We start from the raw sequence: 16,710 nt of genomic DNA on the forward strand, positions 1-16,710 counted from the left end.
GAGATCATGACCTGAGCCAAAACCAAGAGTCAGACGCTTAACCAACTGAGCCACCCAGGCGCCCCCACAGGGACTATTTTAAATAAAATATAAGTTGTTAAATCAGTTTTCTTTTATGTACTTAAAATACTTTCTTAGACATGCAATAAAGTACTAGTTTTTAATGGTACAAAGTATTGATACCATGAAATAAAAAGTTAAATTCTGAAGGATTTTCCTGGTTCTAGTGGCAGCTCCAAGGTTCCAAACTGGTAGGGTTTTCTGTTGAGTTTCTTGTTTTCAACTCCTTGGGGATGAGAAGTGTCTTTATTCCTCTCTCAGACGTTGGTTGGGTGAGACCCTCTTACTTTCTCTTTCTCCAAGTACAGATCTGGGGCAGAGGGGGGGAGGCAGGCTGAGGACAAAAGCTTTCTTTATCCAGAGAAAGGCTTCTTTCTCTTTTTTCTGTCAGGCTTGGACATTTGCCTAAATGATGGTAGGTGCTCCATAAATGATGATCTGAGGAAAGATGTATACTACTTAACAGTGCCGTGCTCTTATGAACAGGACCCGTCACCAAGTACTCTGCCCCGTCTGGTACCTCTCCTCACGCTGAAACTGTCATAGAAGATGACGAAACCAGAGAACCACTGAAGGACTCTATTTTAAGATCTTCTACTTCAAATATCACACCGTACTGCAATTGCTGGTTTAGTTATCGATCCCCACCGTCAAACTGCAAGAACATGAAAGCAGGGCCTGTGTCGGCCTCATTCACTGAAATGCAGCCCCGTGCGGTACTGCTCGAGAAGCACAAACCAAACTCATAAACAAATGCAAACCGGGGCTCACGAATGCCACAACGTTCTTCTCACCACAATTCACTACAAGCGCAGGTTACAATGAAGTCAGAAACTGCCTTTTTCTTAGCTTTCTATTTACATAGCTGACACTGAGTGTTAACTGGTGCCAGGCCCTGGGCTAAATGTTCTATATATTAAGAGATTTTCCTCAGTTCTCCAACAATACAATAAAATAGGGAGGTACTATTATTGCTACAAGAGGGAAGACGAGGCAAAGAGACATAAAGTAATTTGCTTAAGATCACCAGCGTAGTGAGTGTAAGAGCCAGTGTTCCAACCCATGTCTGTCTGACTCCAGGGCCCAAGCTCTTAACCACTACAAACATCAAAACTCAAATGCTACTCTATGAGGCCTGGGCAAGGGGGCACAAGTGTGTGAAGTCAGTCAGACTATTCTGACAAGGACTCATCATGGGTCCAAAGCAAAGAGGTAGGAGTATTTCCATCTCCATAAAGAAATAGGCACTCTCCCATTTTTTTTGAAACATGTCGCCCTTTTATCTCGACCCTTCCACTTCAGAGTGAAATTTACAAGGGTACAAGAACTATTTGACCTTCCTCTTAGCGCTACCTCAGGGAGGCAGTAACACCTCAGCCACCACAATAAATGGTAGCTGTTGCTGGGCCTCGATATCAAAGGGACCACGCGGAGTGGCAAGGACTGTGGCCAACTCAAGAGGGGTGGACAGTCCAAAGGGCAGCCACCAGTCAGCTCTGGCTACAGCCATCATACAGGAAAGCTGGCCCAGAGCTGCCAGATCTTCTGATTTTCCAAGAAACCTAAAGACCAGGTTTCTTATTTGAACATTTTCAATATTAAAATATTGGCAACTAATTTTAAAAAATTGTTTAATCATCTTGCAGCCCAAACACAGCCATGAGCCATCAGTCTGTGGTCCTCATGACTCTTCAGGGCAAACAGGTTTCCAAAGGCCTCTGACTTTCCATGAGGTCACCTATCTGGCCCGATGTCCTCCACCTGGAATATTCTTCATCAGCTACCCCAATCTAACCGAGACTTCTAGGTATGGCCCCACACACTCCATAAAACTGCTCCTGACACTTCAGCTCATCTTCACAGACTCCCCCAAATTCCCTTAAACACTCCTCTCCATCACTTCTCTAATAGGCTTATATTTTACATTCTACACTACATCCTGCCAACAGCTCACAGCCCCTTAGGAGCACACATTCTGTTCTACACATCTTAACCTCCTCAGTTTAGAGTATTCTTTATAGATATATGACAACTATTTTTGTAATTAAAAAACAATTCTGTTGAAAAAAATCACTCATGGTGTCTAGCACAAGGATGATCCCAAGCTACGTCCTTATTAAATAGTTGATGAACCCTATGGGGTGCCTGGGTGGCTCAGTCAGTTGGGCATCCGACTTCAGCTCAGGTCATGATCTCACAGTTTGTGGGTTCGAGCCCCACACTGGGCTCTGTGCTGACAGCTCAGAGCCTAGAGCCTGCTTCGGATTCTGTGTCTCCCTGTCTCTCTGCTCCTCCCCCACTCATGCTGTCTCTGTCTCTCAAAAATAAAATAAAAAACATTAAAAACATTTTTAAAAAAATAGTTGGTGAACTTATTTAAATAACATAGAAATATAATTATTACACACAGAAACTTTCTGGATTCTTTTTCTAACTCATTTTACCAATAAAATCTAAAAGTTTCATCTTATTATTATTATTATTAAAGGGAGTCTCCCCAAACTGCAAAGCCTCCCAGGAAAAAAATCACTACAGTGATAGGTGTAAAAGCCCTGAGTGAGGGCTCAGCACATTTAGCAAATGATGACTGAATATAAGTCTAACAACCAAGTCATTTCTGCAAAAGAGGAAGGAAATATAATTAAAATTCCAATGATTCAAAATATATTATTTCAAGCTACTCACAAAAATAAAGTGTTCTATAACTTCTTTTAAAGCATATTTTATTAGGATTCCTAAATATTCAAAGGAAAATCACTATCTTTCCTTTGTTTTTAATTTTTTTCATGATCTCTACACCCAATGTGGGGCTCGAACTCATGACCGTGAGATCATGAGTCGCACACTCTGACTGACCCAGCTAGGTGCCCCCATGTATTTCTTCCTTTTAACAGAAGTAGAAGCACTGTATGTCTGAGTTCATATCCATTTCTGTTCATCACTGCTAAGCTGCTCTTATAAAGTACATCAGAGGGGCACCTGGGTGGCTCTGTCAGTTAAGCCTCCAACTTCGGCTCAGGTCATGATCTCGAGGTTTGTGGGTTCAGGCCCCAGGTCGGCCTCTGTGCTGACAGCTCAGAGCCTGGAGCTTCTTGAGATTCTGTGTCTCCCTCTCTCTCTCTGCCCTTCCCCCACTCACACTCGGTCTCTGTCTTTCTCTCTCTCTCAAAAATAAACATTAAAAACATTTTTTTAATAAAGAAAGAATGAAAGAAACAAAGAAAGAAAATCAGAATAGTGTTAAATAACCAACTAAGAAAAGATTTTCCAGGCAGTTCTTTTTTTTTTTAATATCATCTAAAACACATCCATTTTTTTTTTTTTTTTAAGTAATCTCTAAGCCCAACATGGGGCTCAAACTCCCAACCCCGAGAACAAGAGTCACATGCTCTAACGACTGAGTCAGCCAAGAGTCCCTCCAAGCAGTTCTTTAAAAGGACTTGACTGTTTTATGAACAAAGAGATCAACTAAGTGTATACAAAGAAAGTCTATTTAAGGGATCATTTCTATGTTTATAATAGTCTTGTCTTCTCTATAAGTTTGTTTCTACTTGTGTCAGATTTAAGTTTTTATTGTTTTGTAATAATTTTTTTTACACGGAGTAGAAATTCATTCACTCTATCTCCTTTTGGAAGTGCTCAAAAATGTTTCATGATAATCGAGTTACTAACTTCCCATTTTGAAAATGAGTTAAAAAGTATCCTAAACTGCCTCAGAATTTCTTCAAATATATTTGGATAAAGCACACAAAAAGCATGATCTTATCTGCCTCAGATACATAACCTGATTTGCACACAGTCCACTTCTGGGGAACTGTGCTAATAAGAAAGCAGCGCACACAATACAAATGATAAAATGTCAAAAATGGGGGGGGGGGGAACCACTCATGTTTGTTTTGCAAATACTTTTGATGCTCACATATGAATATTTTTGTATCATTCTGGTAATTTTTTTCCTATTTCATAAAATAAGGACATCGCACTATGATGATCTTCTTCAGTTAGGTTTCTCATACCTAAACTCTGGGTTAGCCTTTTGGGGGACTGGTGCAAGGAGATAGAAAAGAAGGGTAAGGCACAGTTTATGAGAAGGAAAAACCCCAGTTTTCTTCCTACTTGAAAAGGGAAAACCCCAGTTCTTCCCTACTATGTGTTTCTTTCCTGAGAGTCTCCTTCACTACTCACAAAGCACATTTCACTTCGGACACTTATGGTCACCAAATGAGTGGGGTTCCCCTACACCAAGCAGGTCTCTGCAACACCAGCTAGGGGTCCTACAATTTAACTCAATTCTGACCGTCATCTCTCAACCCAAAGATAGCATCACATCCCACAGGTTAAGAGCTTAGTCCCATAAGACTGCCACCGCCCTTTCAGATGCCAGTCACGAGCCCACGTTATCACCAGTGTTGGTTATGACCAACTGGCTACTGACCAGAGGTTCCAACAACCCCTCCGTGGGTTCAATTAATCTGCTGGAGTGGCTCACAGAACTCAGAGAAATACTTCATTATGTTTCCCAGTTTATTGAAGAATATGGTAAAGGATACAGATGAAAAGCCAGATGAAGAGATACACAGGGCAAGGAGCTTCTGTCCCGGTAGAGGTGGGGTGTGTCACCCCCCCAGCCCCCCCACCAGTATGTGTTCACCAACCTGGAAATTCTCCGAACCCTGTACTATCAGGATTTTTATGGAGGCTTCATCACACGGGCATGATTGATCATTAACTCCATTTTCAGCCCTTCTCCCTGCTCAAGGGAATGGGGGGCAGGGCTGAAAATTTCAAGCTTCTATTCATGGCTTGGTCTTTCTAGCGACCAGCCTTCACCCAGAAACTATCCAGGAGCCCACCCAGAATGGCCTCATTAGAACCAAAGACCCTCCTATCACCCAGGAAATTACATGAGTTTCAGGAGCCCTGCATCAGGAATAGAGGTCAAAGACCAACATTAGAGCAAGAGATGCTCCTAATGTTATCGCGTAAGAAATCACAAGAGGATCAGGAGCTCTGTGCCAGGAAGCGGGGCCAGAGACCAACACACACCTTCTAGTATCTCACAGTCTGTCTCAGGAAGAGCTGGAAGGCCACAATTCCACTCAGAATGCTGCCTACCCCCCCCCCCCCCCCCCCCGTTCCACAGCTGGGGACAGAGGCACATTGCTAGGAAGGTACTTTGGCTTAAAAGGCTGACTCTGAGTAGTCCAAACAATGAGAGCTTAGAAATCAGCAAACCCCATCTGACCCAGACAACTGCTAAGCTGCTTTTCAGGGGCCCAAAGGCCAGTTAGACAAGGAGCTTCTACATGGGAGTGCTTTCCTGACACACACACAGCCCACTGCCAACACTGATTCTACACACACACACACACACACACACACACACACACACACCCCACTCCATTCCCAGCAGTTCTTCATTCTAGAAGGATCCCTGGCACTTAAGGTAACCAAACCTCAATAAAACTAGGTAAGTGCTGAAAAATCATAGGTGCCCAAGTGGCCTGGATTCAAATATATTCCTAGGAAAAAATGGCAAGCCTCGATTAAACAAAAATACCCCTCAATCCTTCATTTGAAATGCACCAGTCTTATCTTTTATAAGATAACTACCTGAGTCCTTCACTCCATGTTCTTTGTACCTTCTGAATTTTGTACTGGGCACATATATTATCTATCCAAAGTAGCTTTTCTGACTAAACTACCCTAAGATTGTGTAAAGAAACGTTAGGGTCTTTTCTTTGAGTCCTTTCAGATTTCTCTTTTAAAAAGATTGCAGTACAGTACTTTCTTTTCTCTCCACTTGTACATTTCTTAACCACAACCTTTTTTAATAAACTCTCACCATCCTGTCACCACCACTTCTGTGCCTCACAGTCAAGGGAAAGAAGGTGGTTTTGAGGGCTGTTGCTGGCGTGTCTGCTGGGTTGCTTTAAGGGACAGAGGAGGACAGAGTAAAGGAAAACCAGGAGAACTGGAAGGGTGGGTAACAAAGCCTCATGGGAAATGGTGGCCTCCCACCTCTGCAATATCTCCCACCACTCTCCTCCACTTGGCCGCCAGCCACTCTGGCCTGCTTCCTGCTTTTCCTCCTGGCCAAAGTCGTCCCCCACTTGGGGCCTCGGTAATTGCTCTTCCCCTGCCCTGCCATTCAGAGCCTACCCAGCCACAATTTGCCAATCCCCTCCCCACTCTCAGCACCATCACACGCTTATCTCCTGCCCAGCACCATCACTGCCTAAAATCAAGTTCACTGATATTTCTGCTCATTGACTGTCTCCCCGCATTTGTTATCAGAAACTTCACAAGAGCAAGAGCCTCCACTCTGCCTCATTCACAGCTGCATTCCAAGAACAGTGTCTGGCCCAGAAGCAGGCATTCAATAAAGTTTGTAAAATGAATGAATGAATATAAGAATGAACATTTTTCCCTACTCAAAGGGTCAGTAAGCTAGGAAGCAAGGGTTTCAAGAAGGCTGGGAAAAAGACTGTGGACATTCTTGAGCCATGTTACTTTAGGGCAGAAATTCTCAAACTGGATTCAAGGAAGTTTTCTTCGGTCTCAGAGGATTTTACTCAACAAGTTGTCTTCAGGTGCATATGTTTTATTACTAAGTTTTAGGTTTGGGGATTTTATTTCCAAATCCAGTTCCTTATTCTTTTATCCACATATCTTTTTTGCCTGTGATGGTTCCTTTGTTCTGTTTCGTACGTTAACCACCATAAAGGAAACACTTCAAGACTCAGCACTCACAAACTTGACATCATATCTCTTTCACTTTGACCTAGATAAGGAACAAAACGATGATGACAGGAAAATATTATGACCATCCCTATCAACCTTCATTTTCAAATTAATTACTCTACTATCAACTAAACTTTGGAATCCAGATTTGACATACACTGTTGGCTATGAACCACAATATTTTTTTTTTTTTCTGAGAGAGAGAGAGAGAGAGAGAGCGCGCGCGTGCGGGAGGGGGAGGTACAGAGAGAGAGGGGACAGAGGATCTGAAGTGGGCTCTGTGCAGCTAGCAGAGAGCCTGATGCGGGGCTTGAACTCACAAACCATGAGATCATGACCCGAGCCGAAGGCAGATGCTTACCCAACTGAGTCACCCAGGCGCCCTGGCTATCCACTGCTTGATTATAGTTTGTTGATGTATTTATTTACTTAGAAATAAAAGGTTCCAAGCTATCAGCAAAATGAAAATCCTTTTCCTCAGGTGATGAATCACTAGGATTGAGGATCAGTACATTTTATCAACCATCCAACACAAATCCTGCAAGATGGCATAGATTCACAAGTTCAACATCTGAAAGAAATCCTAAGTGCCCTGTCATGGGACGATCCACTGAGATTCCAAAAAGATCTACAACCAAATACACATACACTCCCATTGGGCTGATACCCAACATTATCAGACACCTTGTCACTAAGATACTGGAAAAAAGAGACAGAAGACTTCCCTGAAACATTGTTATCACCACATTATTGGTAGACCCTAGCATTCAGTGTATTTGGGGTATTTTCAATTCCTCTACTAGACCGTAAGCTTAAAAACAGGGGCAATGTGTTCATTCATTCATTCACACAGTCAACAAATAGTATTGAGCATATACTATGCCCTAAACAACAAGGATACAGGAGTGAATAAAACAGACAAAAACTCCTATCCCCATGAACTAGCTTATATTCTAGTGAGAGGAAACAGACAACAACAAATGAGTACATACCATGTCTTGGTGGTGATTTGTGCTGCCAAGAAAAAACAAAGCCTAAGAGACACAGTGACAATGGACTGGTGTATTATATAGCATGATCGTTAAAGACCTGTCTGATGAGACGAAAACTAAGCAAAGACCCAAAAGAAGGGAGCTAGCCATGCAGATAATACGGAGAACAAACAGTACAGAGGCCAGTGTGGCTGGAGGAGAGGAATGAGTAAGAGGGAGAGTGGTAAGAGATGAGATCAGAGCTATGGCAGGGGACCCGAACATCCAGAGCCTTAGAGGTCATGGTGAAGACTGTGGATTCACAGAGACAGAATACCACCGGAGCAGAGGAGTGACATGATCTGACTTCTGTGTTGGAAGAATCACTCCAGCAGCTGTGGTAGACAAGACTAGAGGAGTGAGGGCAGAAGCAAGGAGACCAGTCAGGAAGATTCAGCAGTAGTCCAGACAAGCGGCAATCATGGGTTAGGGTAGGACAGCACAGTGGAGGTTGAAGGGTTAAGGTTAGGCAGGATCTGCTGTCAGGTTAGACGTGGGTATGACAAAGGGAGAAGTCAAGGATGACTCCTAGATATCTAACCTGAGCAACTGGTAGCATGGAGACTTCACTTACTGAAAGAGGCACAACAGTAGGAGAAGCAGGTTTGTTGCCGTTTGTTTTTTGGTGGATGGAATCAAGAGTTCAGTTTGGGTATTTTAAGTTTGAGATGCCTATCTGATACCCAAATGGAAATACTGAGTAGACTGCAGGATATTCAAGCCCTGATTTCAGGAGAGAAATTAGGGCTAAACAGAGACAGCCGAAAGGAATCAGTATAAATACGGTACTTAAAGATGAGACTAGATGAGATCACCTACTGGTGCGTGTTGGGGTGGAGGGTGGTTCAAAGACTGTGTCCTCGTGCACTGCAATGGAAGAAGTCAGGAAAATGAGGAGGAATACAACAATACTAACAAGGAACAACCAGAAAGAAAGGGAAGAACTAGAAAGATACCCTAGAAGCAAGGTAAGGAAAGTGTTTCAGGAAGAAAGGAAAGATGGGGTAACAAGGACTGAGAAATGGATTTGTTAACTTGTTATCTTAAAGACTGGTTTTGGCAGAATCACAGGAAAGAGTGCCTGACTGGAATGAGTTCGAGAGAGAATGGGAACCGGGATCGTGGAGACACCAAGTACAGAAAAGTTTTGCTGTAAAAGGAAAAGAGAGAAATGGCATGGTAGCTGGAGGGAACATGGGGCAAGGGAGCAGTTCTTTTAAGATGGGAAATACTATAGCCTATTTGCCCTGGGAATGATAAAGTAGAGAAGGAAAGGCAATGAAGCAGGAAAGACAGGACACCGATCAGAGTGAGGCCCCTGGGCAGGTGGGAGGGGGTGCATACAAATGCACAGCAGGCAGACAGGCTGGCTTCATGAGGAACCACAGCCTTATTTACCTGGGAATTCCCAGGTTCTTACACAGAGACTAGTCCATAATAGGGCTCTCAAAAAATGAATAAACTAATGTATTCTCGAACAAGGGCCCTTCCTTTCTGTACTAGGCTATGAAGAAAAATATAGATTGCTTCACACAAAGTAGATAGGCAACACTATATTTACGGAGAAATGAGAATTGCTCAAAAGCAAAAAAAAAAAAAAAAAAAAAGGTTAGGGCAAAGAATGGGAGAAAATGGAGATTGCAGTATGATTTCAGAACAGAAATCACATCTCAGGAAACAGGCAGAAAAGGAGGTAGTGGGAGAAGTGTCTGACTGACTAACCGGTATTATTAGGTAGGCACAAGGGAACACACACACAAGAAAGCCTCCAGGAAAGACAGAGAAATGAGGAACAGAAATGTCCAGTCAGGTGACTTGGATGAACGCACCCATCCTGATCTTAGAACAATGTAATACCGGACAATCACCAAGATCTGTTACAAAAAGACTCTCCAAACAGCCTGGGATCTACTGGAAGCTCTTCGTCATGGTTATCGCCTCTGGGATTACCACCCGTGTTTTACTCCCCTGTCTAGAGCCCAGGGGAAGGTGTGGTCTTGCAGTGACGTCCTTCCACCTGCTCCTCTAGGAGTCAGTTTTACTGACAAACACTAAGGCCACCAGAGTCTCTGCCCACTGAGGATCTCCTGTATCAATCATCTACACACCCAACCTCATGAGTTCAAGGAGCTGACAAAATGAAACGGCAACCCCTTGCCAAGAGATGGAAAAGCCCAACAAACCAAACTAAGACCCTTAAAGACAGTATTGTCCTTTCTTATTAAAAGCAGTTTTAGGGACACCTGGGTGGTTCAGTTGGTTAAGCATCCGGCTTCGGCTCAGGTCATGATCTTGCAGTCCATGAGTTCGAGCCCCACGTCGGGCTCTGGGCTGACAGCTTGGAGCCTGGAACCTGTGTCAGATTCTGTGTCTGCCCCTCCTCTGCTCGTGCACTCTCACTCTCACTCTCTCTCTCTCAAAAACAAATTTAAAAAATAATAAAAATTTAAAAATAATAAAAGCAGTTTTAATTTTTAATATACAGGGAAATCTAACTGAGAAAGATCCTATCAGTACTTTTTTTTTTCCCTTGAGTAAAAACAGACCCAATAGGCACAGCTTTAACTTTCCTAGGGACTGTGACATCATCTGGTGTATAGCCTGTGTCACTGGCCTTTGTGAGTATTTCACACTGCTAGATAGTTCAACTGTCTAAAAGGCCTGTTATACTCCCCCCACTCCACTCTGGGGAGGGTACAAAGCAAGCCCACTCCTAGTGTGTCTCACTTCCTGTCATTATAGAGGCTCCAAAAAGGGGGAAGAAGGAAAATCGCAACTGGAAGTGCTTTCGGAGAGGCAAAGTTGAATAACAGGACAAAGATGAATGTTATATTACCCAATCCAGAACAATAAAGTCTTACTCAAGAGATCAGTTTCAGTCTTCTATACTGTTTAGGATAAAATATTAACTGGAAGATACGGCAGATTAAAAATATACACGCATACGTATTTGCTAATCTTTTTTGTGGGTCCAAGATCTTATCTTAAATGTAGGCCTACTATTGAACAGTGAGTTGTCTTTCACATACCACACCCATCATGACCTATGTTTTCCAGTTCAGGTTTCTATAAAGAAAAAAAAAACACCCTGAAAACATTCATGTGCAGATCTATGTGCAGAGTCCTTCTAGACTTTCAAGACTCCCTTTCCAACTCTTACAGTTTGCTTACCCATATAATTGGGCAGTAATTTCTTTTAATGACTTGCAATTGAGTCATTCTAAAGCATTTGAGGGGCGCCTGGGTGGCTCAGTCGGTTGAGCATCCGACTTCGGCTCAGGTCATGATCTCACAGCTCATGAGTTAGAGCCCCGCGTCAGGCTCTGTGCTGACAGCTCAGAGCCTGGAGCCTGCTTCGGATTCTGTGTCTCCCTCTCTCTCTGCCCCTAACCCACTCACATTCTGTCTCTATCTCTCTCAAAAATAAATAAACGTTAAAAAAAAATTTTAATAAATAAATAAAGCATTTGAAATACAAAACCATTCTTTTTGAATTCAAATTTCATGGGCTTACATCATATTTAATTACACTGCAGAATTACAATAACAAGAATGATGAATATAAACAAATACAGGAATAAATATAACTGAATCTTTGTAAGCACACAATTGGCTGGGAGGCCTCATGGTTGGGGGGTTATATCAGACCCAGTGGCGGAGAGGGCAACACCAAGTATTCAGTGCACCAAGTTGGTTAAAGCAGTGGCTGGGTAAAAGACTCTCTACTGTGTACCAGGCTCAAAGTACTGTAATAAATATGTTACTTATCATGAATGCCCCAAAATTAACAATCAGTAAAACTTGTAAGGGGGGGGAGGGGGGGATTTTCCGGCTATTGATTCTTATTTATCAACAGGAAAAACAGCCAGAGGTTTGAAGGAAAGGAAATTCCTTGTCTTCATGCTGTTGGGCCTGTTTGTTCTATCTCTCCCACTAGACTCCAAGCTCCCTACATGTCTGTTTCCTTTTATCTCAATAAACTTGCTCAGTTCACTTGCTGAGTATGTTCCCACTTCCTAACGTGGATCTTATAAGTAAAATTTCCTGGGGCTGAAAAAAAACGTTAGAAGGTCTGATTCACAGTCTACCCCCTGCTAATATTTTCTATCTCTTTTTCTTTACATTGTATGTATGTTTCCTGACACTCGTTAATTGAATTTATTAACCAGAGTTCCATTTATATTTATATTACTGTTATATTAATACTAATAATATTCTATGAACTATTCTATCTTGATTAAAGCCATAAGTTCTCATTACAAAATAAAACCAGGCTGAATGTCCTACTGAGTTTGAATTTCACATTCCCACAATATGTGGCAGCTAATACTTCCAGTTTCTGGCACTTCTATTGAGAACATAAAAGTTCTCCCGGAACTAACAAATTACTTCCCTTCTAACACAATTATGTAATCTGAGAGTTGAACGACACCCTAGAGATTATTTTGTGGTCCAAAATCCCTCCCAATTAAGGGATCCCATCAATAAGTACTCAATTTGGGAGGACGGGGAAGGATGTTTATCTTTAAATCCCACATTATAGGGTTCTGCACCCATAGTAGGCTCTTAATACACACGTTTAGTTGAACTGAACAAGTCTAAAATGGGTGCATTTCATTAATTTTCTTGTTCTTTCTGGGCTTTTAGCTGTAACATCCACTGAATCTGTAATTAAAAATTTGCATGAATCTTCTGCTCATTAACCAATGTTCAAAAAGAAATTCAAGGAAACTCCACAATCAGTCAAATGTTTTAACATTAAGCCTGCTAATGGCTAATGTCAGTACATAATAAAACTAACAGAAAATGGAAAATCAAGTTTTAGTTTGCGTATGGCCTATGAAGAGTTGCCAATTTATCCAAAATACTCACATGTTCTCAATTTCTAGTATGAGTTTTTAAAAATGAATAAAGTCTTGCATCCTTCACACAACTAAATTATACACCCTTCTACTTATAATTGGGGTGCTCACAGACTTAACCACAGTATGAAGACATGTTATTATGCTAATTAATTTTCCCTCCAGTTAAAACAGACTGTGATCCCATCTGATTTCCCATAATATGATATGATAAGAGAACAAAGCCTGTGGAGCAGTAAACACCACCAACAATTTTACCTTACTCAAGTATGTATTCCAAAACTATGTAATTTACAACATGGCCCTACTTAGTACCTCTATTACCAGGCATCTGTTTTGGGGACTTTTACAATATATGATAGGACACAAAGTATATATTTCCAAATTCCATTTCCTTCTGTTTTGCTGAAAGGCAACACACACACACACACACACACACACACACACACACACACTCCCTCAACAGCACAATTACTGCTTTACTAAATTTTTTCAGGCAATAATTTAAAGTCCCACTTCCTCCTAAATATCTCTGGACAGCAACTCTTGGCAATCCATCTGTCTCTTTCATCACAGCTTCTTTTCATAACTAACGGGTCAAGTTCCGCTCCCCCCATTTCAACACCATGCACTGTACTTGTAGCCTGCCGCGATAGCTCACTGCTGAATGCCAGAATATAGCATATTGAATTTCACTGTCCTTCATTGTTTCCACTTTAACTGCCATTTTACCCCCATGCACAGGAGACAAACGCTTTCCCACAGGCATCTTATGAATTTCCAAAGCAGCTAATTCTTTGTGGATTTACAAAAACGTTTGCCTTCTCTAAATTCCCTTTATCACCACAGAAACGGCTCTGAAAAGCTGAGATTTTTTTTTTTAAGTACCCCAAGCAAAAACTGATTTTAAGCACTTCTATTTAGCTAGCAAATTTAATCCTAAAGGCCTTCCTACAGGGCAATGTCAGGGCACAGATCTGAAACACCGCCTTTGGCCTTCCCAATGAAAATGAAATATTTTCAGCCCATAAAAATTATCTTATCAAATGTCCTTTCTTCTCAGCTACACCAGAAGGGGCTACCCAGCGCATTGTAAAATAAACAATTAGCTTTGGCTTTTGCACTACGCCCTAAATCTTCCCCACCCCCCCCCCCCCCTTAGGCTCACAGACACACATAATCCCTCTGCAACCCCGAAACCCGCCAGTGAAGTGGACTATTTCTCTGGCACAAAGGGCCGGCCTGCGCCTCGTGCACCGCGGCCTCTGCACACATGTGCGGGCTGACAAGTGCTGAGCTGCCCTTCCTGGATCCAAAGGTGGAGGCCTGGCCCGAAACCCACACACTTCCCCACCCACCGCCTTCTCTCCGCCGCCACTCTCCCCTATGACAGGCGACGGGCTCTGAAGCTCCCTCGGCCGGATCGGTGCCGTGTGGCCACGCTCGGACCCGCTTCCCCTCCGCCCACCGTCCTTTTTCCTCTCTCCTCTTCCTCGGTTCAAGAAATTCCGTCGGAACTTCATTCAGACGAAAGGAGCGGCCCTGCCAGGGGCGGCAGCACACCCTCCCCCGGCGGCCGCGCCCCCCGCGCCTCGGCTGGCGGTGGCCGCCGACTCCGGCGACCCCCGGCCCTCCGGGCCCGGAGCCTCACCTCCTCCTCGCTCTCGCTGCGGAAACACAGGCACGCGGCCCGCTTCTTGTAGCCGTCGCCGTCATAGGTGCGAGTCTGATTCGACTTGAGCTTCATCATCCTCCGGGCCCGGGTGGGGGTGCGGAGCGGGTCGCGGGAGTCGAGGGTGGGGAGCCCGCTCCGGACGGACGCGCGCGCGCGTCCTCGGCTCGGCCAAGGGAAGCAGGGAGGGGAAGCCGCTTCTCCGCTACACGGCTCGGCCGCTGGCCCGCCACGGCTGCCTCATTCCCCCCGGCCCAGGCCCCGCGCCGCCGCCGCCGTCACGGCTGCCGTCGCCGCTGCCGCCACGGCCGCCGCCCCCTCTGCCGCCGCCACCCCCGACGACGACCGCGCCGCCATCTTGGGCGCGCTGCGTCAGCGGCGTAAAGCCGCGCCGGCCTGCGGGACGGCCGCGCGCTCGCAGCGCAGGCCGCGTCCGGGAATCGCACCCTCCCAGTCCGCGCGGCGTAAACGAGCGTCTGGAATGAAAGGGCCGTGCGAATGGAGGCGGCCGCAACGCCAGGAGCGTAGGGGTGGGGAAGGTGGGGCGTGCGCGGAGGAAGTCCGGGGAGAAAGGGGTGCGGACGCACTGTCGCCCCGCTCGGCTGAGCAGCGGCCGGAGCGGAGATCCGGCTATCCAGCTACGCGGCCTGGCGAAGGGAGAGCGGCGGACTTGCCCAAGGTCACACCGCAGTTCCGCGGGCGAAGATGACCCAAGGTCAGGCCGCCCGCTCTCGGCCTTGCCCGTTCATCTGGGAGGGGGTGAAGGGGAAGGTCGGGAGGAAAAAGTGGGATGCGATTAAACGCCCTGGAGTGTGCAACCTAAACTATCTGGGATTAGGCACTGCACGTCAACGCGGGTGGGGGGTGGCGGGTGGCGGTTGCCCATTCAATTGACATCCAGAAGCTGTGGAAGTCTCAGGGGCTGGGACATTAACAGATGTTTATCCTGCAATCCTTGATTGGTGCAAAAACAAATGCTTTCTCTTAAGGTAAACAGAAGGTCCAGAAAAGGAAGATGGGTGTGTGTGTACGTACACACATAATGCAAATCATAAGGCATCATCGTTCCTGGCAATAAACGAGGACTATATAGTGTGGATGTCAAACACATATATTCTCCAGGGGAAAAAATATACCCACACGCTGTAGAGCAAGGAAAAAATGTATATAACCTGTGGATATTCTCAGCAGCCCAGACCAAACAATACGATGCCCGTTCCCTGAATGTGCAATATTTGTCTATGAATTGTTTATTTCCCTTCTTTGACTTGCTTGTATTTGGCACAGTCAAAAAAAACCAGGTCCTAAACCAAACCTGGGTTGGGAACTCAATTATATCATTTATTTACCCTTCTATTTGGCACATGGTAGTAACTTAATACATTGCAACTAGTATTACTGATACTTCACTCAATGCTTGACACGTAAAATGTGGAGTTTCAGTTAATTTGGGTCAATCCACATGCAATACAATTCCCAAAATCTTGGTCATTTTGGTTGTCTTTATAGCTTTCTCTTCTGCCATTACATCTCTGAAAGGAAGGAAGAAAGAAAACAAGTTCTGACTGTAGAAATCCTCTAACGTGTTTGTCAAAAATTTGAAAAATACAGAGGGCATACAAAATTAAATCACGTATCTCTGAGCACATTCAGTAGAGATTTGTAGCCCTGCCCCCCACCCCCCACCCCCGGTCTTTTCCCCCATGTTATTACTTTTTTTTTTTTAATAACACTTCTAATTACTACCTAATAGTCCATCATAGGGATGCACCATCAATTATTTTATCTTTTCCCCATTGTTAGAAGTTTAGGTTATGTCCCCTGTTTCATTAGAACAGCAATGAATGTCCATGAACATAAATCCTTAACCCTATCTCAGGTATTTCCTCAAGATAAATTCCCAGAGGCAGACCAAGGGGATAGGAATATCTTTGTGGCTCTTGCTGCCTGTTGCCAAAGCCTTTGCAGAAAAGTCTATGAGTGTAATCAACCCAGCAGCTATACAGCCACAGTGTACTATCTGCTGTTTCCTTAAGGTTGAGAGCAGAAATGCAAATGACATTCCTGGTCTCAGTACACCAGAGTGAAGGTGATAAGCAAGTTAGATTGTAAACTCCTCACGGGCAGGCCCTGTCTCATCTACCTGCATGTCTCCACCTTCTAGCACAAAGCCTTGTCCAAAATAAGAGCTCAGTAAATGTTGATTAAGTAGGTGGATGCAGTTTTTCTGTTGTCTCTAATTCCTTCCCCAGCTTACGGGCCTGTGTAGTTGCAAGAACCCACAGGACCACTCCAGGTTTCTTGCTTTTGTAGTAATTACTTTTCCTTTGTAATTACTTTT

At 44.2% G+C, this 16,710-nt stretch overlaps 1 protein-coding gene across 1 annotated transcript in view; it reads right to left on the reverse strand.

The window, feature by feature from the left end:
- LOC115513831 (diphosphoinositol polyphosphate phosphohydrolase 1) overlaps window positions 1-14,575 on the reverse strand; it is a 133,632-nt gene extending 119,057 nt beyond the window's left edge. Inside the window, exon 1 of the mRNA XM_030315290.1 lies at window positions 14,349-14,575. Coding sequence (XP_030171150.1) covers window positions 14,349-14,447 — 99 coding nt within the window. The 5' untranslated portion in view covers window positions 14,448-14,575. The remainder of the gene's footprint in view (window positions 1-14,348) is intronic.
- Window positions 14,576-16,710: the final 2,135 nt, after the last annotated feature.

The sequence above is a fragment of the Lynx canadensis genome, chromosome B2, assembly GCF_007474595.2.
Source record: "Lynx canadensis isolate LIC74 chromosome B2, mLynCan4.pri.v2, whole genome shotgun sequence".
In the NCBI taxonomy this organism is placed as follows: domain Eukaryota; kingdom Metazoa; phylum Chordata; class Mammalia; order Carnivora; family Felidae; genus Lynx; species Lynx canadensis.